Genomic DNA, 25,566 nt, shown 5'->3' with positions numbered 1-25,566 from the left:
ATGAAATTGGCTCCAATCAAGCGCTGTCCACTGGGTATGGCATGGCATTGCAAAATGGAGTGATAGCCTTCCTTATTCAGAATCCCTTTTACCCTGTACAAATCTCCCACCTTACCAGCACCAAAGCAACCCCAGACCATCACATTACCTCAACCATGCTTAACAGATGGCGTCAGGCATTCTTCCAGCATCTTTTCATTTGTTCTGCGTCTCACAAACGTTCTTCTTTGTGATCCAAACACCTCAAACTTGGATTCATCCGTCCACAACACTTTTTTCCAGTCTTCCTCTGTCCAATGTCTGTGTTCTTTTGCCCATCTTAATCTTTTTCTTTTATTGGCCAGTCTCAGATATGGCTTTTTCTTTGCCACTCTGCCCTGAAGCCCAAAATCCCGCAGCCGCCTCTTCACTGTAGATGTTGACACTGGTGTTTTGCGGGTACTATTTAATGAAGAAGCCAGTTGGGGACCTGTAAGGCGTCTGTTTCTCAAACTAGAGACTCTAATGTGCTTATCTTCTTGCAACGTGGCCTCCCACTTCTTTTTCTACTCTGGTTAGAGCCTGTTTGTGCTGTCCTCTGAAGGGAGTAGTACACACCGTTGTAGGAAATCTTCAATTTCTTAGCAATTTCTCGCATGGAATAGCCTTCATTTCTAAGAACAAGAATAGACTGTCGAGTTTCCGATGAAAGTTCTCTTTTTCTGGCCATTTTGAGCGTTTAATTGACCCCACAAATGTGATGCTCCAGAAACTCAATCTGCTCAAAGGAAGGTCAGTTTTGTAGCTTCTGTAATGAGCTAGACTGTTTTCAGATGTGTGAACATGATTGCACAAGGGTTTTCTAATCATCAATTAGCCTTCTGAGCCAATGAGCAAACACATTGTACCATTAGAACACTGGAGTGATAGTTGCTGGAAATGGGCCTCTATACACCTATGTAGATATTGCACCAAAAACCAGACATTTGCAGCTAGAATAGTCATTTACCACATTAGCAATGTATAAAGTGTATTTGTTTAAAGTTAGGACTAGTTTAAAGTTATCTTCATTGAAAAGTACAGTGCTTTTCCTTCAAAAATAAGGACATTTCAATGTGACCCCAAACTTTTGAACGGTAGTGTATATATATATATATATATATATATATATATATATATATATATATATATATATACACACACTGTATTGCCAAAAGTATTCATTCACCCATCCAAATCATTGAATTCAGGTCTAGGCCTGCAGACTGCTTCTACAAACATCAGGAGCTCAGTGAATTCCAGCGTGGTACTGTGATAGGAAACCACCTTTACAACAAGTCCAGTCATGAAATTTCCTCGCTACTAAATATTCCACAGTTGACTGTCAGTGGTATTATAGTAAGGTGGAAACGATTGGGAACGACAGCAACTCAGCCACGAAGTGGTCGGCCATGTAAAATGACAGAGCAGGGTCAGGGGTTGCTGAGGCACATAGTGCGCAGAGGTCACAAACTTTCTGCAGAGTCAATCACTACAGACCTCCAAACTTCATGTGGCCTTCAGATCAGCATAGAGAGCTACATGGAATGGGTTTCCATGGCCGAGCAGCTGCATCCAAGCCTTACATCACCAAATGCAATGCAAAGCGTCGAATGCAGTGGTATAAAGCGTCACCACTGGACTCTAGAGCAATGGAGATATGTTCTCTAGAGTGACAAATCACGCTTCTCCATCTGGAAATCTGATGGACGAGTCTGGGCTTGGCGGTTGCCAGGAGAACAGTACTTGTCTGACTCCATTGTGCCAAGTGTAAAGTTTGGTGGAGGGAGGATTATAGTGTGGGGTTGTTTTTCAGGAGTTGGGCTCGGACCCTTAGTTCCAGTGAAAGGAACTCTTAATGCTTCAGCACCAAGAGATTTTGGACAATTTAATGCCCCCAACTTTGTGGGAACAGTTTGGGGACAGCCGCTTCCTGTTCCAACATGACTGCGCAACAGTGCACAAAACAAGGTCCATAAAGACATGGATGAGCGAGATTGGTCTGCACAAAGTCCTGACCTCAACCCGACAAAACACCTTTGGGATTAATTAGAGCAGCAACTACAAGCCGGCTTTCTCGTCCAACATCCATCTCTGACTTCACAAATACACTTCTGGAAGAATGGTAAAAATTTCCCATAAACACACTCCTAAAACTTGTGGGAAACCTTCCCAGAGGAGTTGAAGCTGTTATAGCTGCAAAGGGTCAGCTGACATCATATTAAACCCTATAGATTAAGAATGGGATGTCACTCAAGTGGCATGAGATGAGCGAAGACTTTTGGCAATATATATATATATATATATATATATATATATATATATATATATATATATATATATAGAGAGAGAGAGAGAGAGAGAGAGAGATTATACTGATTGATTACTATTGAGTATTTTATTATAGTGCAAAACCACAGATAATTTTATACAAAACATTTAAATAAAATAATATTTTAAAATATTTTTCCCTACTGAGCAGTGAGATTTTGAGTAAAAAGAAAGAGGTAGTTCTAAGAATTTCACTAACATTAACTATGAATTCATATAAAAAACAGTTGATAATTCATAATTATACATGGTCATACTCCAATATGATTAATGCCTTAACTTAAAATCTAAAACTGCAGTAGTCAGGTTAACCAATTACCTGTTGGGCGTGGGAAAGTGTATCAGAACGTGGTGTTAGAACTTCATATGTGTATGTGTGAAGGTTTACCCCAGCTCAACTTTTTTTGTTTAAAAACATTTTGAGAATATTACCATCCAATGTTTATTAAAGTTTTTTATTTTCTTGTTTCCAAAATGTTCTTCTTAAAGGTAGAATAGCATTTTATAAAAATATACTAAGAATGTTTAGTAATAACATTCTTAGAACACTGTGCCTAAATATTACTGAAGCATCTTCCCAGAATGCTAGCTGCTAGGCTAATTCAAGTGACATGTTTTACTACTCTGTCTTGATGTTTGACAACAGAGCAAAATCTAACAAAAATAGGAAAGAAGAATTATCAGCACAATTATTGAAGTGCAGTAAGGTATTTGCTTCAATCTCTGTAATAACTCGTGGGGCAGTCGTGGGCTGGAGGTTAGGGATCTGGCCCTGTGACCGGAAGGTTGCCGGTTCGATCCCCAGGGCCAACAGTCCATGACTGAGGTGTCCTTGAGCAAGACACCTAATCCCCAACTGCTCCCCAGGCGCCGTGGATAGGGCTCCCCACCGCTCCGGGCAAGTGTGCTCACTGTCCCCCTAGTGTGTGTGTTCACTAGTGTTTATGTGGTTTTTCACTTCACGGATGAGTTAAATGCGGAGGTGGAATTTTCCCGGTTGTGGGATCAAAAAAGTATCACTTAACTTAAACAAACAAAACCACACAGTCATAGATGTTACATTTAGTGATATTTTAATACAGAATTTCAATGAAGCTGACAAAAACACATCAATAGCAGACCTGGCATTTTGGAGTTAATAGGTATCTGTATTGGCCCTATGTCAGCAGAAAGTGCTGGATGGGATATCAGAGGGAGTAAAACAACAAATCTGACTCAATCCTATAACAAATCTATTATGAAATAGCACTCAGTCATACTGTGTGATGGCTTGTTAGCTGATCTGTTAAAGAGATTGAATTAAAAAGACCAGATTTTAAGGCTTGCTATTAAATAAAGAATTTGGATCAGTAGTGATTATTACTTAACTTTCTCAATATCAGTATTAGAAAAGAGAAAGGACTCTCTCTAGTCAACAGTAAGTGTGTCACACAATGTAGAACATTTGTATATGTGTATTCCTCCATGTATCATCATAAGGTAAACAAAGCTTACAAAAATATCAGAACATAATGCTTAATGTTTACTTAAGGGAAACAAATTTGTAAACATACTATTTTACGAAGGTGGTCTTTTGTACATAACAGCAGACTGTATTATCTGCAATAACATGATTTACCCAAACCATTTACATAAAATTTCAAACTTGTAAACCTTGCTGCAATTTACATGCTTCAGTCAAACATTAAAATTAGGAAAGTATTAGCTGCCATTAGTGCATTCACTTATCTAAACTGATTGTCTGCCTAAACTTTAGCACAAGGAAGCAACAAGTCCTGTAGAGGTAGATGTTAAGTTTCCAAAAATGTAAACTCACAAAGTTATCATTACTCCTCTTTAGTCCATCAGTCTCTATTGTTAGAGTTTGTTTTTCAATCCATGAACTTCTATCCATGAGCAACCTTTTCCCCCATTCATCACAATAATTTATTGTATTGCTTTAAAATTGTACCTACGCTCTTTTGAGTAGCCCATATTGATGGCAAACAGCAGTCCAATCAGTGTGGCAGAGGCATTTGGCAAATGATGCTGGTCTTCCATTATCCCCTGTACCTCCATGACCAGGCCTACACTTCAATGTCAACAGGACTTATGAAATCATCTTCATCTTGTGCCATTCATCTTCAATAGTTTTCTCCCACTGATCTGATGGCTTCATTTGATGTGAGAAAGAAAGAAATAGAGAGTTATTCTGATTTTTATGATATCTCAGATGGATTTCACAATCCATATCCATGCAAAAATATGCATTCAATTACATCTAAAAATGCACCCAAAAAGATAGTAAATACTAGCAAATATCATAAGCTTTAATGGAGATGTGGACAGCACAGTGCCACCAAAGACATACCTGACATAAGGAAATGAGCAGGATCGTCTCATATGAAGTAGAGCAAGCCCAACAGTGCTATTTCCCTCCATCACTGATTGGAGTTCTGTTTAAAAAAGGGAAACACACACACAAAAACACACACACACACACAAACACAATGCTCAACATCTTTTATAAACATATTATGATTTTAAATTATTCTTTTAAGAAACTGTAAAGTTATTTGTAAAACAATAACAAGGAAACACATCAAGGAAAAACCTGAGCAATAATGGCTTCATCAATTAGTTAAATAAGGTACCAAAGAAAGGATAGCAAAATGAGGGAGAAACAATAACAAACAAGAAACAATACTCACATCAGTTTTCAGATTTTGCATCAAGTCTCAAGCTTAATCATTATTATTGCCTCACTTCTTTTTGAGTGATACAACTCAAGGAGCTTAGAAGATGCTGATGCAGGCCTTTATAGATGGACAAATGTATAGACATGATCCTGGGCTAAGTTAACACAAGGCTAACTGTTGAACACATGTAAGCCATAATTTTGAACAGATCTTTGAAAGACAAAATGCAAGGTCACCAGCTGTTTTTCTTAGATGTATACATTAAGAAAACATTATATTTCAAATGATTGCTTCTTTAATTTCATTCTTATGCATGGGTTGTATGGAATGAGGAGGGAATGGTTAATTACGAAACTTTGACGGGATTTACATGGTGCATCTAAAATCAATTAAAATTTTTTGAAAAATGAAGAAACCCTGATTTTCCATGATGTGACTTGTTTCAAATTTCCCAATTGAAGCTAATCATTCGCATGCCCCGTTGCATTTATCTTCTCCATGTTGAACATGGAGGCCTTAATTCCTGTTTTCCTTAAGGTATCTATATAAATTCTATACTGATTGGGTGCTTAACTGAACACATAGATAATTAAAAATTTTAAACTGCTCCAAGTTTACTAGTTACACTTAATCTTAATGTTGACCATTTTTGTCATAAACCTCCGTCATATTAGTGCACTCTTCAGGTTTACAGTTACAGTCCATAGCTCATCTATAACTGCACAATTTATCAGGCCCCTTGTTTCAATAGAAAGGGACCTCCACAGTAAGAGCACCAATTTGTTGTTGGCTGATCAGCGGTCACATGACCTTCAAGAGAGTTCTGGGAAGTGTAGTTCTCAGATCCAGGGGAATGCATAACAGTACCCCCCTCATCATAGCCTGGGTCTCCATCCACCACTTCTGGTGCGGAAGAGGTGTCACCAGACGAAGCCTCGTGCAGGTTGGTATGAAGGGGTCTCTCTTTCATAGTGGTTAGTCTGGATCTTGTCATTGGAGGACGGTCTCAATCTTTTGATGCATGTCCTCCCAGACTCTCACGTCAAAGCTAGGAGCCAACCTTTGCTGGGTTCCCATAGCTGCTGGTGGGACTAAAGGAGTCAGGGATGAGATGAACAAAATCCTGACCTGGAGCCACAGGAGAAGACTGTGAAACCACTGGAGAGACCCCCACAGCAGCGACTGTGCCAGAACATCCAGCCTGTAATTAAAACTGACAATCTTAAAGCTTTATAATGATTGATCTGATCCTTCTGTCATCTCCACTTCCAACTCCTTAAGAGGAAGAGCTAACTGAGGCTCAGACAGCATGGGATCTATGCTAGCTGGCACAATGCTGGGGGTGGACTCCTCCACCTGCACAAATGTGACTACCTCTGATTCAACATCTTTAAGGCAATCAAGTGAGCAAGTAAGGCAGACTTAATCTCTATATTCTTTCCATACAGAGGTACAGGCACATTAAAAGCATCAGCAAGTAAAACTAGATCATTTTTATGACATTTATTTAGCTTTTAGAAAGGAGGGATCTAATAAAACTACTCACCTCCAAAACTAATGCAGAACCGCCATCCCACACCCCAAGATAACAGGCAGACAAACAGCATGCCAAAGTAACAAAAGAAAAAATGAACAAAGGGACGAGGACTCAGCTTATATTAGAACCTCTCTAGGGTAGGCTGCAACATAAAAAAAGTTTCCCTCAACTTCCCAATTCCAACCCACCAGACCAATCACACTCACTAGTCTCATAAACTTTATCATACATTGTGGAAGCTTAAGCTTCTGGAGTGGTCTCAGCTAAAAAAGAAAAAAGAAAAAAAATAAACCTCCCCAATCAACTAACTTTCCTACACAAAATAATCGATAAAAAAAAACATAACCTAACTCCATCAACATAAACAAAGACAAAGCCCAAAGAAAAACAGGTTACACCCCCTACACCTTTCAATCTAGAAATCGTGGTCTTTTACCAAAAGGCTTCACATACCACCAAAGTCAACAGTTAAAATATCACAATAGGCTAGCAACTGGCTGCTCAGGCGGCAACATCAAAGGAAGAAGGAAGGAACATCTCAAGTTCATGAGAAGCCGCGATGGACTGGTTGTTGTGTAACCATTGAGCCCCACAAAGTTGGTCCGGACAAATAGAAACAATAGAGAGATTTATTCAGTGTCAGTTCATTATCTTGACAGGCAAGCTCAGCAAGGATATTTTGATTGAGACCCTGGCGAACTAACAGAGCTGGCTTATTCCAGCTGCTACTAGCTGCCAGACTAAGGAACTCCAATGTATATTCTGCTGTGATACATTTCCCTTGCTACAGCTTCCTTGATGCAGTTTAGGTCTACTGACCTATTATCAGCAATACATCAAAAACCAGAATAGCAAGTCCCCTCTATGACTTACTCTGTGCAGACACTGAGGAGGGCGCATCTATCAAAAGGAGGATAAAAGCAAAATAGAGAAAGAACTGTGTGGTGCCATCAAGTCAGCCAATCTCCTGGAATAATCTCCATCAATCTACATGTTCTAGGTTTTCCTGATTTCACCCAACCCTTTATTTTGCACACAGCAGGGCCTGGGAGCTACATTATGCCAGAAGCAAGACAAGAAATTAAGAGTTATAGCTTATTGATCATGCACTTTAATTACAGCAGAGAAATACTAACACCTGCATGTAGGTAAACTAGAATTGCTCACTTTAAAATGGGCCATCACAGGAAAGGTCCAGAAATATCTGTACTACGTCCCAACCTTTACTGTGTACAGTGATAAGAAGCCTCTGACCTACATCCTATCCACTGCAAAGTTAAACATCACAACTTCTAGGTGGGTTTTGGAGTTTGGAGATGGTCATTTCACAATTAAGTATAGACCAGAAAAAGAGAACAATGATGCAGAATTGCAGATATCCAGAATTCCACTTGACATTATGACTGCATTCAGGCTGTTGAAGTCCAGGGGGAAGCCAACATAAGCTTGTCAGTCACACTGGTAACTCAGGCTCCTTTAGAACAAGGTCGGACAACAACAGAGCCTCTTGTTCCCATACCAAATGATGAGTTGTGAAAAGCACAAGATCCTGATCCATTCATAAGCCAGTGCTCAAGCACAAACTGCAAGGTTGCAAACCATCATCTTAAATCCTAAAATTCAAAGACAAAATGGGACAGAATTCATCAATGGGACAGACATGAGATAATGATATTTGGTTTTATGTATAAGATTACCAAACAAAAGTACTGGTAGAACTGCACAATAACATATGGCATCATGGTGCTGAACATACAGTATCACTTGTGCATGATTGTGTTTTTTGGCCCTATTTACAGTCTGATGTTGGTCAGTATGTGACTACAGCCTGTGTCTGCTTGAAACAAACAAACAAAAAAAAAACAGTTGTGAGATTAGAGCACTTTTTATAAATGTTGTGATGATACAACCCCTTGAATTGGTCACCACTGATTTCCTTCACCTGGTGAAAGGACCGGCCGTCCATACGCCGCGACCGCTCGGAGACAGGACGGAAGGCCTCGGGCCGTAACGTCCAATGTTTTAGAATAATATGCGCAAGGGCGCAAACCCCCCCATGGGGCTGAGCCAGAACCGCAGCAGCAGTGCCCCCCGACTCTGACACCCACAGGTGAAATGGCAAAGCGTAGTTGGGCAGGCCCAAGGTTGGTGCAGACTGCAGTGAGGACAGTAGAGCAGAATATGCACAGTTCATGGCTGTAGTCCATGTGAGGCGATGAGTCATGGCCTGTTCGTGAGTGAAGGAGGCACGCAGTGTTTTGTCATGCGTGGAGCAGTCAGGAATCCACTGTCTGCAGTAATTGATGAGGCCGAGGAAAGACATCGTAGCCTGCTTGGTGGCAGGCTTGGGAAGCTGCGTGATGCATGACACTCGGTCAGCGGAGAGGAGGCGTTGACCTTGAGATAGTTCATGACCCAGATATTGGACCCGGGGTAGGCAGAACTGCAGTTTCTTTAGTGAAACCTTGAAGCCCAGGGTAGCCAAGCGCATGAGGACCAGTTTAGATGCCTCAGTGCACGTGGAGCTGTCAGGGGCCGAAATCAGAAGGTCATCTGCATACTGCAGGAGCACAGCGCCCCCGGGGAGGGAAAGATCAGAAATGAGGTCTCGGAGCGACACAGCGAACGCCGCAGGCGAGTCACAGAAACCTTGCGGCAAACGAGACCACGTGTATTGGCGTTGGCGATGAGTGAAAGCAAAAATCGGCTGTGTGTCGGGTTCAATAGGAATGCTGAAAAAAGCAGAACTAACGTCTAAAACAGTAAAAAATGCATGTTGACACGGAATCGAGGTCAATATTGAAGAGACATCAGGCACAATTGGGGCGATAGGCACGACGGCGTCATTAAGGCGTTGAAAATCTTGAGTGAATCGCCAAGAACCGTCCGGCTTGGGGACTGAGTTAATCGGTGTGTTATACGTACTTTGACATGGGATGACCACACCTAGAGAAAGTTTCTGTAGAATAGAGTCTATACCACACAGTTTGTGCTCGGGCAAAGGGTATTGTTTAACATAAACAGGAGTGGGGCTTTTTAGAGTAGCCTCATATGGTTTACAATCAACCCTGCCAACATCATCCTTATGTGCAGCCCAAACAGTGTGTGGTATGGAACGCAGAGGCTCAGGAACCTCTGGGGCGTGTGAGACAGACAGCAGAGCAGACACGGGTGATTTAAAGGATTTATTGGCGATGTTGAGATCGCGATTGAAATCTCCTGTGGACACGGTCATGCGCGAACCAGAAAAGGACAGGGATAGACCTTAGAAGTTTACTCATTAAATCCCGCCTCATAAGGTTAAAGGGACAATCTGGCATGAACACGAAAGACCCTTTGAGATAACCACATCCAAAGTGTGACCATGGCAATGTGTGCTTCCAGTCACATGCTGAGAAAGTTCAAAAGATTCAAGTACATCATAGAGTTCTTTGGCGTAATTATCCTTGTGATTATCAATATGAATGTTAAAATCACCAGCAATAACAAAATGATCAAATTCAGTAGAAATAAAAGATAACATATCTGTGAAGTCATCAATAAAATTAGCATTGTACCTTGGAGGTCCGTAGACAGTTACTAATAATATTCTTTGTGCCCCTTTTAAAATCGCACCTAAATATTCAAAAGATGTGAAATCACCAAGTGGTAACTGCTTGCATTGGAAAGTATCATTAAACAGCATTGCTACACCTCCACCTTTCTTGCCGGTGCGTGAAACATTTAAAAAGTTAAAGTTTGGTGGAGCCGTCTCAGTTAACACAATATCAGCACTATATGAGTTTAATGTCTCTGTTAAAAGCATGAAATCAAGCCTGTGAGTTGTAATTAAATCATTAATTATATAAGACTTGTTTGTAAGAGATCTGATATTCAGTAGAGCTAACTTAATAACCTGTGCACTTTGTTTCAATAATTTGGACACAGGATCCATGCTTGTTTTGGAAACAAGTACCGCTGATATCATCACTGTAGCAGCACAGACCCAAAAGAGAGAATGCAGAAAGGCTGAGCGCAGATGGCGTAAAACCAAACTTCACATACATAAAGAGAGTTTCTTCAGTTCACCCCACACCTTTTTCATGTCATACCACGATTTATAGCTTTCATTCATGTAAGATAGGTCTCATCCGGGATCCCCTATGCCCTCATTAATCATGCGATGTGCGGAGCCCAAATAGCCCGCATCGAAAGTGCCCTCCCTGGGGTACGCGGGTATTTGCGGATTACTTTCGGTCCAACCAGCTAGGTTGGACAAAAATGGATCAACATAATAGCCCAAATTACATCTACGCATCCATGCAGCCGGTGTCTCTTCCGGCTCTGGTTGGAACGACGTGCCCAGTATGGAAAAATTCAGTGAGAGCTGTACTGAGAGTTTCCACTATAGGACGTTCCCTGTCTCCCACTAAGCGCTTAGGTTTAAATGTACCATACCCTCTATACCCTCACTCTCGTACTCCCGCCCACCCGACAGGGCTGGGTTGGTTCGCTCTGAACACTCAGGTGATCTCGACAACCAGGCAGAGGTCCAAAAAAGATTCATTGGACTTACCTGGGTGAAGAGAACACGTCGGAGGTCACCATTTGAAAGGACCGGCCGTTTTTGGTCCGTTTATGAAGAGGAACCAGAGAGTGGATCACCTGTCCTGTGGAAAGTCTCAGTCTCAGCGATCGCGCTCGGTGCAGGAAGACAGAACCACTCTCGTAATCAATCAAAGAGTTTATTAAGTCTTCTGCACAAAGAAAGAAGGGCACTCCTTCTTTTATACAAACACGTCCTGCCCTGTTGCGTACAAGCAAACAGGGTGGACCCAAATAAGTTGTCTAACAGTCATGAAATGCTAGGCTGACACTCACGGACCACCGGAACTGCCCAAGGGAGGGGGGCTTCTGCTCTGTGTACGATAATCTTACCTACAAAATAGAACAAATGGTTCTGGACAGAATGTTGTCCCGATAAGAGGAGCAAGTTGTTTGTGCAAACTGCCAAGGACAGTAGCTATGCTTGCTGCAAAGTCTGCTTAGAGCAGAGTTAGAGCAGAGTTAACCCTTTCATTCCCCTCTTTTATGCCTCACGAACTGGTGGGGCATAACATGGCAAGTTACTGTGGTGCGTGAGAACACACATACATACTGTTGGTGCTGGAGATGAGAGGCTGGTATACGGGCCGCAGGGGTCGCATCGCGGAGGCCAGTGCGTAGACCCTTTCCATGAGGCATCTGAAAAAACAAGGGCCCAAACACAACAACAGCAAAACCATACAGATAATGGGGACAGCCATGGCAAAATAAGGAGTAAGTAGTTAATAAGGAGTTAGTAAGGAGTTAGTAAGGACATATTTAAGAATGTACTGCAAACATGAAGCAAGATAGTGTTGCGAGTTTTAGAACAAAAATCCTGTGATAAAGAAAGAGAATAATTAATGTGAGGGTAATCATAATGAGTAACATTCAAGCAGTCAGGAGACAGACAGGTGTGTGCTACAGCCTGCAGAGTAGCAGAGAGATCCAGAGGGGCCGTGGTCATGGAGTGCTTGTTCACACTGGAAGGCATCAGGTGACACACGTAGCAGGAGTCATTGGTGTACTGCTTGGCTGTCCAGTTAGCATACTGCCAGAAAACGTTATCCATGGGGGATCCGCCAGCACATTCCACCAGGCACAAGATTAATATTAGCTGCAACATACTTCTGTAACACAGGACAGGTTAGAGATAGGAAACAAAAATATTTAGACGTCTATCATGTATATACATCACTGTGGGGCTGACTGACATCTGGAGGCATGAATCCACTGTGGAAAAAGATCGGTTAATACCCCCGTGCGTGTGACAGCGAGTACAGTAGTGGGTTCAGAGAAAGGGGAGTCTGAAAAACCCTTTCTCTCAAATTTCTTGACCAATACCTGATCGCCCGGCTTAAAAGCATGGGTTGGGACCTTGGGAGGGTCTGTGATAGTTTGGTTGACCCTCTCCCAGTATTCATTCAGAACAGTTAACAACCCTGCGGTGTACTCGCTGCGACGCACATCCAAGTCCGCCGTTCCCCCCAGAGCCGTTTTCTGACGCCATGGGAGGGGGAACGGACGTCTCATGACAATTTCATACGGCGACAGACCACCCAGAGTGTCTGTGTGCGCCATCCGCAGTTTGGCCAAAACTACAGGTAAAACCTTGACCCAATTAGTAGTGTTCTGCGTCTGCATGGCTTTTCGTAACCGCCCTTTTATAGTCCGATTAACCCTTTCGACCATACCCGAGGATTGAGGGTGATAGGGGATGTGGAAAGCCGAGTCTATGCTCAGGTGCTTCGCGAGCATCTGTGTGACTTTGGAGGTGAACGGTGTGCCTTTGTCAGTCTATTCCTAAGGGGACACCGTAACGCGGTATGATTTCTTGGCATAGTTTTGTCACAACTGTATTTGCATTTTCTTTATTGCATGGGAACGCCTCTGTCCAATGAAAAATGTATCTACTAAGACCAGTAAATATTTGTAAGGCCCTACAGTCGTCATGTGTGTGAAATCGATTTGCCATTCTTGGAAAGGTGTTTCCGGTTTAGGAAGAACTTGGTGCGGTCCGGCCGGTTTTGGGTTATTCTGTGCACATGTAAGACAACGGTCTAATATGCGATCAACGGCAGAGTTCAAATTGTGAATGCAAAACTATTCGGACATGTCATGCTTTACCCCTCTTCGTTCCCGATGCGAAATACCATGAAAATCGGGAACGAGGAACGGAACACAATGTGCGGGCGCCGCGCAGTGGTTTGACGGCTGGATCGTATCCCAATGACAGCCAATGCTTGATATCAGAGTCCGAGGCGGTGGTCTGAATACAGTCAAGATCAAGACCAGGAGGTAAGTCAACCGTGAGTGCAGCACAGGAGAAGGAAGACGAGTTCATAAAAGGGCAAGGGGGGCCATGAAGAGCTCCACGTTTCGCGGCAGAGTCGGCGGTATTGTTACCAACAGAGTCGGGGTCGCTACTATGCTGGTGAGCGCGAACTTTAACAACGGCCAGTCGGGAGGGCAGGAAGCTAGCCCTGATCAGGTCCTCGATAAGTGACACATGGGAAATGGGTTTGTTATCAGTAGTAACGAAACCGCGTTGATGCCAGATTCCCATATATATATATATATATATATATATATATATATATATATATATACACACTCCACAAAGTCCTTCACCAGGGTCTTCTACTTCTCCTCCTGCTGTACCCTTACAAAAGCCACAATGGCAGTGTCATCAGAAAAACTCTGCATGTGGCACATCTCAGAGTTGGACTGAAAGTCTGAGGTGCGCAGTGTGAAGAGAAAGGGTGCTCCTGTGGTGCTGACCACAGTCTTTGATGTACAGTCCTTCAGCCTGACATACGGAGGTCTGCCAGTGAGGTGGTCAGTAATCCAGGAGACCAGGTGTGGATCCACTTGCATGTTAACTAGCTTGTCTCTCAGTCGGAGGAGCTGAATGGTATAAAAAGCACTGGAAGAATCAAAGAACATGACTCTTACAGCGTAACCACCCTTGGGCTCGATGGAGGAAGTATAGCATGGCATCCTCCAATTAAGTGATACTTTTTTAAATCTCACAAACGGGGAAATTCCACCTCTGCATTTAACCTATCCATGAAGTGAAACACCACATACACACTAGCGAGCACACACACTAGGGGGCAGTGAGCACACTTGCCCGGAGTGGTGGGCAGCCATATCCATGATGCCCAGGTAGCGGTGGTGTTTAGGTGTCTTGCTCAAGGACACCTCAGTCATTGACTGTCGGCACTGGGGATTGAACAAGCAACCTTCCGGTCACAGGGCCAGTTCCTTAACCTCCACTCCCACTTTCTCCCTGTGTGATTGTTTTGACATAATGAATCATTATTTTGAAAAATTTAAATATTACTTGTTCATGAGGGATGAGCTGAACTTGAGTTCTGGACTTTTACATGTCCTGGGTTACACCATCTGATGTTAACAAAAATCATGAGTCCCCCACCACTTGGAGTTAGTATATTTGGAAACCATGTGATATTGTAAATTCCCTGTTTAATTTCACTGATCACACTCAGATCTTTTTGGAATTGCATGATTTTAATCCCAACCCCTTAGTTACATGAAGTTCACAAAGAATATCAGTGACATTTCTGCCACATAAACCACAGAAGCCAGAGTATGCAGGAAAAAGTAAAACATACAGTGGGGAAAAAAGTATTTAGTCAGTCACCAATTGTGCAAGTTCTCCCACTTAAAAAGATAAGAGAGGCCTGTATAGAATAGAATAGAATAGAATAGAATAGAATAGAATAGAATAGAATAGAATAGAATAGAATAAAATTGAACTTTATTGTCATTGCGTATGTCGCAGGTACAAAGCAACGAAATGCAGTTTGCATCCATCCAGAAGTGCTTAGCAGAAATATAAATATGTATGTTACAATGTACAGTAAGTATATTATGTAGAGGTTGAAAATATGAGGGGGTATAGACAAGAAGGGGGTTATACAGGTTATAAACAAGAATGTACAGGTTATAAATATGAAGGGGTATAAAGTACTATGAACTATGAATAAATATGAAGGGGTATAAAGTACTATGAACTATGAATAAATATGAAGGGGTATAAAGTACTATGAACAGGTTATAAATATGAAGGGGGATAAGTATGTACTTATGAACAGGTAGAATATTTACACAGTATATACAATAATGGGCAGTATATACAACAGATGTAAGTGCCGGTAAGTGGTGTTGAGTGGTGTTTAAGTCTGTGTGTTATTGATGTGTGTTAGGGTACAGTCCATTGTTATTTGTTTAGGTATCAGGAGGCAGAGTTCAGGAGTGTGACAGCTGTTGGAAAGAAGCTGTTCCGGTACCTGGTGGTCTTAGTCCGGAGGCTCCTGTAGCGCCTCCCAGAGGGCAGGAGGGTGAAGAGTCTGTGTGCTGGGTGACTGGGTTCTTTGATGATTTTCCCAGCCCTTTTCAGACACCGCTTCCTGTAGATGTCCTCTATGGCAGGAAGTGGTGCACCGATGATGCGCTGGGCAGCTTTCACCACCCTCTGCAGCGCCTTCCGGTCTGAGGCAGAGCAGCACCCATACCATTCTGTGATGCAGTTGGTCAGGATGCTCTCAATGGTGCAGCGATAAAAGTTCACCAGGATGTCTGAGGACAGGTGGTTCATCCTCAGCCTCCTCAGAAAGAAGAGGTGCTGGTGAGCCTTCTTTACCAGCTTGGAGCAGCTGGTCGTCCAGGTGAGATCCTCGGAGATGTGGACACCAAGGAACTTGAAGCTGTCCCTGAAGCCGTCCCCTTGATGTGGATGAATGGATGTGGGTCAGCATTCCTTCTGAAGTCCACAATGAGCTCCTTGGTTTTCTCAGCGTTGAGCAGAAGGTTGTTTGTGTTGCACCACTCAGCCAGACAATCCACCTCCTCCCTATAGGCTGTCTCATCGTTGTTTTTGATGAGGCCAAGCATCGTGATGTCATTTGCAAACTTAATGATGGTATTGGAACCATCAAGAGGCTTGCAGTCATGGGTGAAGAGGGAGTAGAGGACGGGACTCATCACACAGCCTTGTGGTACACCGGTGTTTATGGTGATGGTGGATGAGCAGTGGTTGTCCAACCGGACATGTTGGGGTCAGTTGGTCAGGAAGTCCAGTAACCAGTTGCACATGAGGGCACTAATGCCCAAGCCTGCGAGTTTTGAGGGGATGGCTATGTTGAATGCTGAACTGAAGTCTACGAACAGCCTCCTGACGGAGGTATTTTTATTGTCCAGGTGTGAGAGGACAGAGTGCAGAGCTATGGAGACTGCATCCTCTGTGCTCCTATTCTGGCGGTATGCAAATTGGTGGGCGTTCAGGATGGGGGGGCAGGATTGAACTGTGCTAGGACCAGCCGCTCAAAGCACTTTGTGATGATGGGGGTGAGGGCTACCGGGCGGTAGTCATTCAGTCGTGATGGTTTGGAATTTTTGGGTATCGGGACGATGGAGGTGGTTTTGAAGCAGCTTGGTACCACAGCACGGGCCAAGGACAGGTTGAATATGTCCGTCAGCACTCCTGCCAGCTCTCCAGAACATGCTCTGAGAACACGTCCAGGGATGCCATCAGGACCCGCAGCCTTGTGGACTTTAATCCACAGGAAGGCGATGTTGCGGGCCTTCAGCAGGAGATGAACATTCCGGTTCATCCAAGGCTTTTGGTTGGGATACATGGTGATCTGTTTCTGGGTGGTGACACTGTCTATAGTGGAGGAGATGTGGTCCAGTACAGATGAGGCGTACTGATCCAAGTCTGTGTGAGTGAACATATTTCAATCAGTGTTTTTAAACCGGTCCTGGAGCACAGCGTCTGTCCCCTCTGGCTACACTTTTATTGTCCTCACAGTGGGTTTCACACGTTGGATGAGTGGTGAGTACCGAGGTGTGAGGAAAAGGGAGAGATGGTCAGATTGTCCAATGTGGGGGAGGGGTGTTGCTTTGTATGCCCCAGGCAGGTTGGAATAAACATGGTCCAAAGTCTTGTCCCCTCTGGTATGGCAGGAGACATTTTGGTGGAATCTGGGGAGGACTGTTTTCAGGTTGGAGTGGTTGAAGTCACCAGCAACAATAAAAGCAGCCTCAGGGTGTTTGGTCTGGTGTTTGCTAATGGCTGCATAAAGTTCTTTCATAGCCATCTTAGCATTAGCGTCCGGGGGAACATACACTACAGTGATTATGATGGAATTTATTTCTCTTGGGAGATAATAGGGTCTGCATTTGACCATTATAAACTCCACATTAGGTGAGCATTGTCTCTCGGTAGTAGCAGAGTCTGTGCACCAAGCTTTGTTAATATAAATGCACAAACCTCCACCTCTGGTCTTGCCGGAGTCCTCTGCTATCCTATCAGCCCGGTGTGTGTGTCGTCCTGCTAATTCAATATCGTTGTCCGGACAGCCGTTGTTTAGCAATGTTTCGGTGAAAATCATGACGTTTGAATCCATAATCCGTCTGTCGTTGGTGATGGAGAGCCGTCCATTTTGTTAGTCAGAGAACGGACATTGGCGAGGAAAATGCTGGGTAAGGGCAGCCGGTGTGGTATAAGCTTTAGCTTAGCTCGTAGCCCTCCGCGCCTACCGCGCCTTTGTTTACATTCTCGGCGCCGTCTGCGTGCACTTCCGCCCGGCCGGGAAGAGTATGCAGCCTCCGGTGTTCTGGAGATCTCTGGAATGAGTCGGAGATGGGCGATAAAACTGTCGGAGGTTTGAGATCTGATGTCCAGAAGCTCCTGTCTGCTGTAGAACAGCAACGCCGAGCAATTTGAGATGAATAGTCCAGTCAAAAGTAGATAGAAAACCGTTAAATAGCAGATTCTGGAGAGACCCTGAGCCTCGCGTTGTTCACGCGCCGCCATCTTGGTCGATGTAATTGACATCATAGGTAGACCTCAACTATGAGAGACAAAATGAGGAAAAAAATTCAGAAAATCACATTGTCTGATTTTTAAAGAATTTATTTGCAAATAATGGTGGAAAATAAGTATTTGGTCACCTACAAACAAGCAAGATTTCTGGCTGTCACAGACCTGTAACTTCTTCTTTAAGAAGCTCTTCTGTCCTCCACTCATTACCTGTATTAATGGCACCTGTTTGACCTCATTATCTGTATAAAAGACACCTGCCCACAACCTCAAACAGTCACACTCCAACTCCACTATGGTGAAGACCAAAGAGCTGTTGAAGGACACCTGAAACAAGATTGTAGACCTGCACCAGGCTGGGAAGACTGAATCTGCAATAGGCAAGCAGCTTGGTGTGAAGAAATCTACTGTGGGAGCAATAAACAGAAAATGGAAGACCTACAAGACCACTACTAATCTCCCTCGATCAGGGGCTCCATGCAAGATCTCAGCCCGAAATCCCAGAACCACATGGGGGGACCTAATGAATGACCAGCAGAAAGCTGGGACCAACGTTACAAAAGCTACTGTCAGTAACAGACGAGCGCGTCTGAAGTTTGCAAGAGAGCATTTGGATGTTCTGGAAGAGTACTGGGAGAATGTCATATGGTCAGATGAAACCAAAGTAGAACTGTTTGGTACAAACACAACTCATCGTGTTTGGAGGAGAGTGAATGCTGAGTTGCATCCAAAGAACACCATACCAACTGTGAAGCATGGGGGTGGCAAAATCATGCTTTGGGGCTTTTTCTCTGCAAAGGGACCAGGGCGACTGGTCCGTGTACATGAAAGAGTGAATGGGGCCATGAATTGTGAGATTTTGAGTGCAAACCTCCTTCCATCGGCAAGGGCATTGAAGATGAAACATGGCTGGGTCTTTCAGCATGACAATGATACCAAGCACACTGCCAGGGCAACAAAAGAGTGGCTTCATAAGAAGCATTTCAAGGTCCTGGAGTGGCCTAGCCAGTCTCCAGATCTCAACCCCATAGAAAACCTTTGGAGGGAGTTGAAAGTCTGTGTTGCCCGCCGACAGCCCCAAAACATCACTGCTCTGCATGGAGGAATGGGCCAACATACCAGCAACGGTGTGTGCCAACCTTGTAAAGACTTACAGAAAATGTGACCTCTGTCATTGCCAAGAAAGAATAAGTATTGCGATGAACTTTTGTTATTGACCAAATACTTATTTTCCACCATTATTTGCAAATAGATTCTTTAACACCATGTAACAATTTTCAAAAAAAATTTTGTTCCCAGTTGTTAAGTGTGTTTTCCTTATTGTTTGTACCCTAAATGAATTGAAAAAAGTTATTATTCCCTGTAAACTTTGCTTTTGTGGTCAGCACAATGATATTTTGAAATTGATCTATTTTTAAGGATATTCGCCATATTTACAGATACTTAAGAAGCTTCTGGAATTGTGAGAACTATCAAGAAGTTTCTAGAACTGTCCAGAATTATCTAGAACTTTCTGGGACTGTACAGAATTGTAGGTAGCTGTATAACTACAGTTATATAGGGCCACGATAGCCCTTCCTGAGAGACGGAGAGACATGATCTAATTGATTGGGATTGCATAGTAAGTGGGCAACAGCTATCACAGACAAAGGGGAATTGACCTAGACAGACAGGTGTGAATTCATTCTCTATTCAGATTCTGATAACGACAGTATTCACATTTCACCCCACACCCATTACAGGAGGAGCTTAGGAAGGACCACTACTTTCAAATGTATATATTGTGTGTTACTCTGCTACCGGGTGATCAGTCTTGCTCTGCTGAATCCTCAGTACACTCTTGTACTTTGATACTGCATGGAATAAAGATTGACCATTTTTATCGAGTTTGGAGAGACATCCTTTTTCCTTACAGTACACAGCAACTTAGTCAATTTAGATGGCATCAAGAGGTTGCATACATCCAGCAGACGCATTTTGCTATGTATGTGGCCATTTTATAAAGACAAGAGCGAAAAAGTACTCTGTGGAAGCATCTGCTAAGATGTGTGAGGCCTACAAAGCATACTTTGGCATGCCTGTTGGTGACCAAGACAAACCATGGGCTCCTCATTTCACATGTGAAATGCAAGAAAACTCTTGAAGGTAAGCGGATAAATGATACTCTCTTAAATAGCAGATTTAAATTTTTATTTTGCAAAATTTTTAAATCAGTTAAAGTTTAAAAGAGCTTTAATTAACACCTTTTCACATGTTGTAGTTAAATATATCAAATATATACAGATATATTTTATTGTTTGATATATAACAGATTTCAAACTGTGTTAATATTGCACATACCACTAGTCATTAGTGTGAAATAGGCCTAAATCAAATTCTCAATCCAAATTTTATTTTGTTTGCTTATAGGTTGGTACAGGGGAGAGAAGAGAGCCACGCATTTTGCTGTCCCAAGAATTTGGCGTGAACCGACTGATCACTCAACAAATTGCTACTTCTGCATGGTGGACCCTTCCAAACGTCGCACTGGCAAAAATGCAACGCCTGTAACGTATCCTGACATTCCTTCATCTATTGCCCCAGTACCACACTGCCCTGAACTTCCTGTACCAACACCTCCAGACAGAGCAACACCACCTTCAGAAGAAAGCAGTAGGTCAGACACCCAGGAAGATGTTGAAGATCACGATTTCTCTTCATGTGCAGATGAGGAGCGGAAGCCATACTACCCTAACCAAAAAGACCTCAACGATCTGATCAGAGACCTTGGTCTCACCAAGTCCAACGTTGAGCTTCTGACATCAAGGCTCAAGCAATGGAACTTATTAGATGAAAGCGTCCTAGTCACAGGTCAGAGGAAGCGTCACCAAGTTTTTTCCACCTTCTTCAGTCATCAAGACGGACTGTGCTTCTGCAACAATGTGGCCGGTCTATTCGAGGCTATAGGTATCACCTGTAACCCGAATGAGTGGCGTCTCTTCGTAGACAGCTCATGCAAGAGCCTCAAAGCCGTGCTGCTTCACAATGGGAACAAGTACCCATCTCTTCCTGTAGCTCACTTGGTGCACCTGAAAGAGGAATACACCAGTGTCAGTTTCAAAATGGTGTCATTCCTGATGGGCCTCCAAGGTGGTTTTACTAAGTATCCTTGCTTTATTTTGCTTTGGGACAGCCGGGATACTAAAGCGCACTACCACAGGTGGGACTGGCCTCAGCGGACAGAGTTCACTGTGGGGAAGAACAATGTAAAGTGGGAGCCACTGGTGGACCCACGCAAGGTGCTGATGCCACCAATACACATCAAGTTGGGGCTCATAAAACAATTTGTCAGGGCTCTAGATAAGGAGTCGAGAGCTTTCAATTACCTCCAAGATCTTTTCCCTAAGCTGTCTGAAGCAAAGATCAAAGCTGGTGTCTTCGTTGGACCACAAATCAAGAAGATCATAGAGTGCAGTGAATTTCCCAAGAAGCTGAATAGGAAGAAGAGAGAGCGGCTTGGAACAGTTTTGTCACAGTGGTTCACGGCTTCCTAGGCAATCATAAAGATGAAAACTATGTACAACTGGTCCAGACTCTGATAAAGAACTATGCTGCAATGGGCTGCAGGATGTCACTCAAAATCCATATCCTTGATGCTCATCTTGATAAGTTCAAAGAGAACATGGGAGCTTATTCAGAGGAGCAAGGCGAGCGCTTCCACCAGGACATTATGAACTTTGAATGCCGTTACCAAGGACAATATAACGAGAACATGATGGGCGACTATATTTGGGGATTGATTCGTGAATCTGATTTGCAGTATAGTCGTAAATCTCGGAAAACCACACAATTCTGAACAGTTTTTGGTAATCTGTGTAAATTTGCAATGCCTATAGTGTTCTTAGTCTGACTGTATAAATGAGAAGATGCAAAATCGTCTGTTTCTATAATAAAAATTCATAATTTTCGTTGCTGTGGTCACAAAAGCGAAGTTTATGATGAATGTAAGCAATTTTTAATTTGTTTTAGACATAAGCAATTGGAATATAACATTAAAAAGCTGGGAGCAAAATTTGTGTTACATAGTGAAATCAGACAATGTGATTTTCTGAAATTATTTTTCCTCATTTTGTCTCTCATAGTTGAGGTCTACCTATGATGTCAATTACAGGCCTCTCTCATCTTTTTAAGTAGGAGAACTTGCACAATTGGTGACTGACTACTTTTTTTCCCCACTGTAGCTTTAGTAAAGCAGGGATTACTGAGACAAAAAGTTTCAATATGTTTAACATTTTTAAAGCCCTGTCAAATCATTGTGTAGGGAAAATCCGCTTTTTGATAATGCTGTAAAATTTAACCAAATTTCTGGAAACAATAGTTTTAAACTGTTTTCATTTTGTTTTATTTCCTTCATCACATCTGGAACAATATGACATGCCATGGTTTTTTATAAGTAAATGTATTTTAAAAATCTCTTTTCTTCCTTTTTTTTTCTCTGAATACAAACAATGTAAACCATGTCAGTGCCAAAAATGGGACTTTTACAGGCATTGAACAGCACATGGTCCATATTAACTGAAAATTTTATGCAAGTCAGAGTTGTTAGTTCATTATATAGCCTCCTCCCATTTTGTATTTTGAGGGGAAAACTCCAAATAAATGCATATCCAATAAGTTCTGCAAGAAAGCAGCCAGCTTCTCTTTTGTTTGAAGAGCACTGAAAGACATTGTGCTTATTTAGTTAATCACAACAGCCACTTCTTAATGCCAAAATGAAATTTGTTAATACATCTGCCCTCTAGAGTGTGTGTGTGTGTGTGTGTGTGTGTGTGTGTGTGTGTGTGTGTGTGAATGGTGGGGGGGGGGTGTTTATGATGTATCTTTAGAATATCTAATAATACAAGTGTGGCTATATCAACAAAGCTCTTTTTAGCTTATTTTGTGTTAATGACTTAATTTGGATTAATTATTTATGTTTTTGAATGTGAACATTTGTATTTTTTTCTGTTTCTTTCACAGGCTGTTTGGGTGTGATCTTACAGAGAAAAGCTGTGCAGTTCTGTCCTCAGTTCTCAGCTCAAACTCTACTAATCTGAGAGTACTGGACCTAAGTGACAATAAACTGCATGATTCAGGAATGAAGCTGCTCTCTGCTGGACTGAAGAGTCAATGCTGTAAACTGGAGACACTGGGGTAAGATCATGAGTTTCTCTCTCAATCAGGTGTGTTTTGTTTAAAAATCTCAAGAAACCTGCAAAAGTATGTAATGGTATGGACAGAGAAGACATTGTACTGGGCATTGCTGAATACCTAGGTTAAATGGGGAAATAGAAGCCAGCTGGGAAGTTCAGTGGTAGCTGCAGGCTGTAGGTAAAGTGCAGCATGGATGGCAGATGGCTTTTCATGCTCGCCTTCATAAGGTCATTAATATCTCTACTGCGACTAGGGTACACAAGCAACATTCATGCCTGTGTCAATGGCACAGTGGGCAGTGGAGAAGGTGGCTGGGTGGAGCTGCATTGTTGCTGACATCGCCCCAATTTGTATAATGCTTGAAATTGTGTGTGTGTGTGTGTGGGAGAGAGAGAGTTTTAAGAGTTATATATTTTTTATAATTTGTATAAATTGTGTGTCTCTCATTTTGGTTATATGTAATAGGCAAAATTTGTAGATGTGTTGGGATCCAGAGCAGTCCAGCCTCCACCCTGGGTCTCCGACGTAGTATTATGTTACAACTAATTAACTTTATTTTAATTTAAAATTTAATTTAATTTGTTTTCTAATATAAAAAAGGTTATTAAATCATAATATTAAAAAGCATAAAACTGCATAAAAAGCAATACTGCCAAAAAGTTTAAAAGATTTTCTTGCACAAATGAAGAAGATGAAAAAACAAATTTCAGCCATTGGTTCTTTTGAAGGAAAAGGCTTTTATTAAGTTTCCGGTGACAAGCTGGCTTCCGGATAGTCAAAAATGCAAAGATTCAACACATTACATCAATATTTATAATGCTTTTCGAATATGCTCATTGCCCCTCCCCAGGGCACTGTCTTCACTCCTCCTCTCTGACCATCCTAGGGTTTCCATTGGCTATCATTATATTTGCTATGTTAAATTTACTTTTTGACACCTCTATGCTTTGTCTGACAAGGACCATTTTTACGACTTCTCCATAATGGCCTTTTAATTATTTAAGAGGTACAACCTGTTCCTGCTCACTGCTTATCTATCTCTTCACCAAAACCTAGCTTGCTTTAGCTTGCAAAAGACTGTATTTCTTACAGCTCATATCTGCTCATCTCTCAAGGCCTTCTAAGCAGTGCCAGGCACAGACACCTCTCGCCTAGAAGCATTAGGTCCTAACTTTCCCACCTAAGGCTGCCTGGGCCTTAGTTAGAATGACTCTGTACTCTGATTTAATAGTTTCTAAATTAATAATTGCTGCAAACCTTTTATTAATGATAACTCAAAGATATATATTAACAATAAATTCCTACAGATGGTTGAAATGGCAATCTTTCTAATACATACTTTTCCTATCAGGCTATGTTGGTGTAAACTCACAGAGGCAAGCTGTACAGTTCTGTCTTCCACTCTCAGCTCAAACTCCTCAAGTCTGAGAGAACTGAACTTGAGTTACAATAAACTGCAGGATTCAGGAGTGAAGCTGCTCTCTGCTGGACTGAAGAATCCACACTGTAAACTGGAGAAACTGTGGTGAGATCATAATTTTCTCTCTCACATACAGACTAGTTCACTAGCTGTTTTTTGTGTATGGCTTTTGTGTTCACACACTTTTTCATTCTCTTAAACATGCTGTAAATGCAGTTTCATCCTGCTGATTTTTCTGGTGGGAATATAACTGGACAATCTTCTCATTTTTTTTTTTTTTCATGCTCTGCTATATCCAAAGTCGTTTTATTCTGCTGTTACTATTCTAATAATGTTATTTTTTATGAATCTGTGTGTGGGTAGGTTGGAAAAAGTTGTTGTGGTTTAAAATTCTAGTGTGATTTCTTTTTTTTTTCATTTAATCAGCTGATTGATCATCATTTCTATTTCAGGCTGTGTGACTGTGAACTCACAGAGAAAAGCTGTGCAATTCTGTCCTCAGCTCTCAGCTTCTCATGTCTGAAAGAGCTGTATCTGAGAAACAATAAACTGGAGGATTCAGGAGTGAAGTTTCTCTCTGTTGGACTGGGGAATCCACACTGTAAACTGGAGAAGCTGGAGTGAGATCACTATACAACACACACACATACACACACACACACACACACACACACACATGCACACATACAGTTTAGTTTTATGTGATTATGTAGTATAATCTTTTATTGTGTGTAATTTGATGTTTATGAGTGTTCGTTTCTACAGGCTGTCTAACTGCAGTATTACAGAGGAGGGCTGTGCTGCTCTGGTTTCAGCACTGAAATCAAACCCCTCACAACTGAGAGAGCTGATTCTGGACTCCAATAAACCAGGAGAGTCAGGAGTGAAGATGCTGTCTGATCTACTGGTGGATCCACATTTTAAACTGGAGAAACTACAGTGAGTTACTGAATTTCTGTTTATATACATATTCACCCAGTGAAGGGTGATCTTTAAC

General features: G+C 42.2%; 1 protein-coding gene across 3 annotated transcripts in view; it reads left to right on the top strand.

The window, feature by feature from the left end:
• Positions 1 to 25,566, top strand: part of LOC108411764 (NACHT, LRR and PYD domains-containing protein 3-like) — a 36,278-nt gene that overhangs the window by 9,341 nt on the left and 1,371 nt on the right. For all 3 annotated transcript variants that reach the window (XM_017683498.1, XM_017683497.1, XM_017683499.1), the window contains 4 exons: positions 22,976 to 23,149; positions 24,501 to 24,674; positions 25,022 to 25,189; positions 25,335 to 25,508. In XM_017683498.1, the coding sequence (XP_017538987.1) occupies positions 22,976 to 23,149; positions 24,501 to 24,674; positions 25,022 to 25,189; positions 25,335 to 25,508 (690 nt within the window). The remainder of the gene's footprint in view (positions 1 to 22,975; positions 23,150 to 24,500; positions 24,675 to 25,021; positions 25,190 to 25,334; positions 25,509 to 25,566) is intronic.

Source organism: Pygocentrus nattereri, chromosome 11 (genome assembly GCF_015220715.1).
Source record: "Pygocentrus nattereri isolate fPygNat1 chromosome 11, fPygNat1.pri, whole genome shotgun sequence".
Lineage (NCBI taxonomy): Eukaryota > Metazoa > Chordata > Actinopteri > Characiformes > Serrasalmidae > Pygocentrus > Pygocentrus nattereri.
The sequence above is the reverse complement of the archived record's forward strand: the minus strand, read 5'-3'. Positions and strand labels throughout refer to the sequence as shown.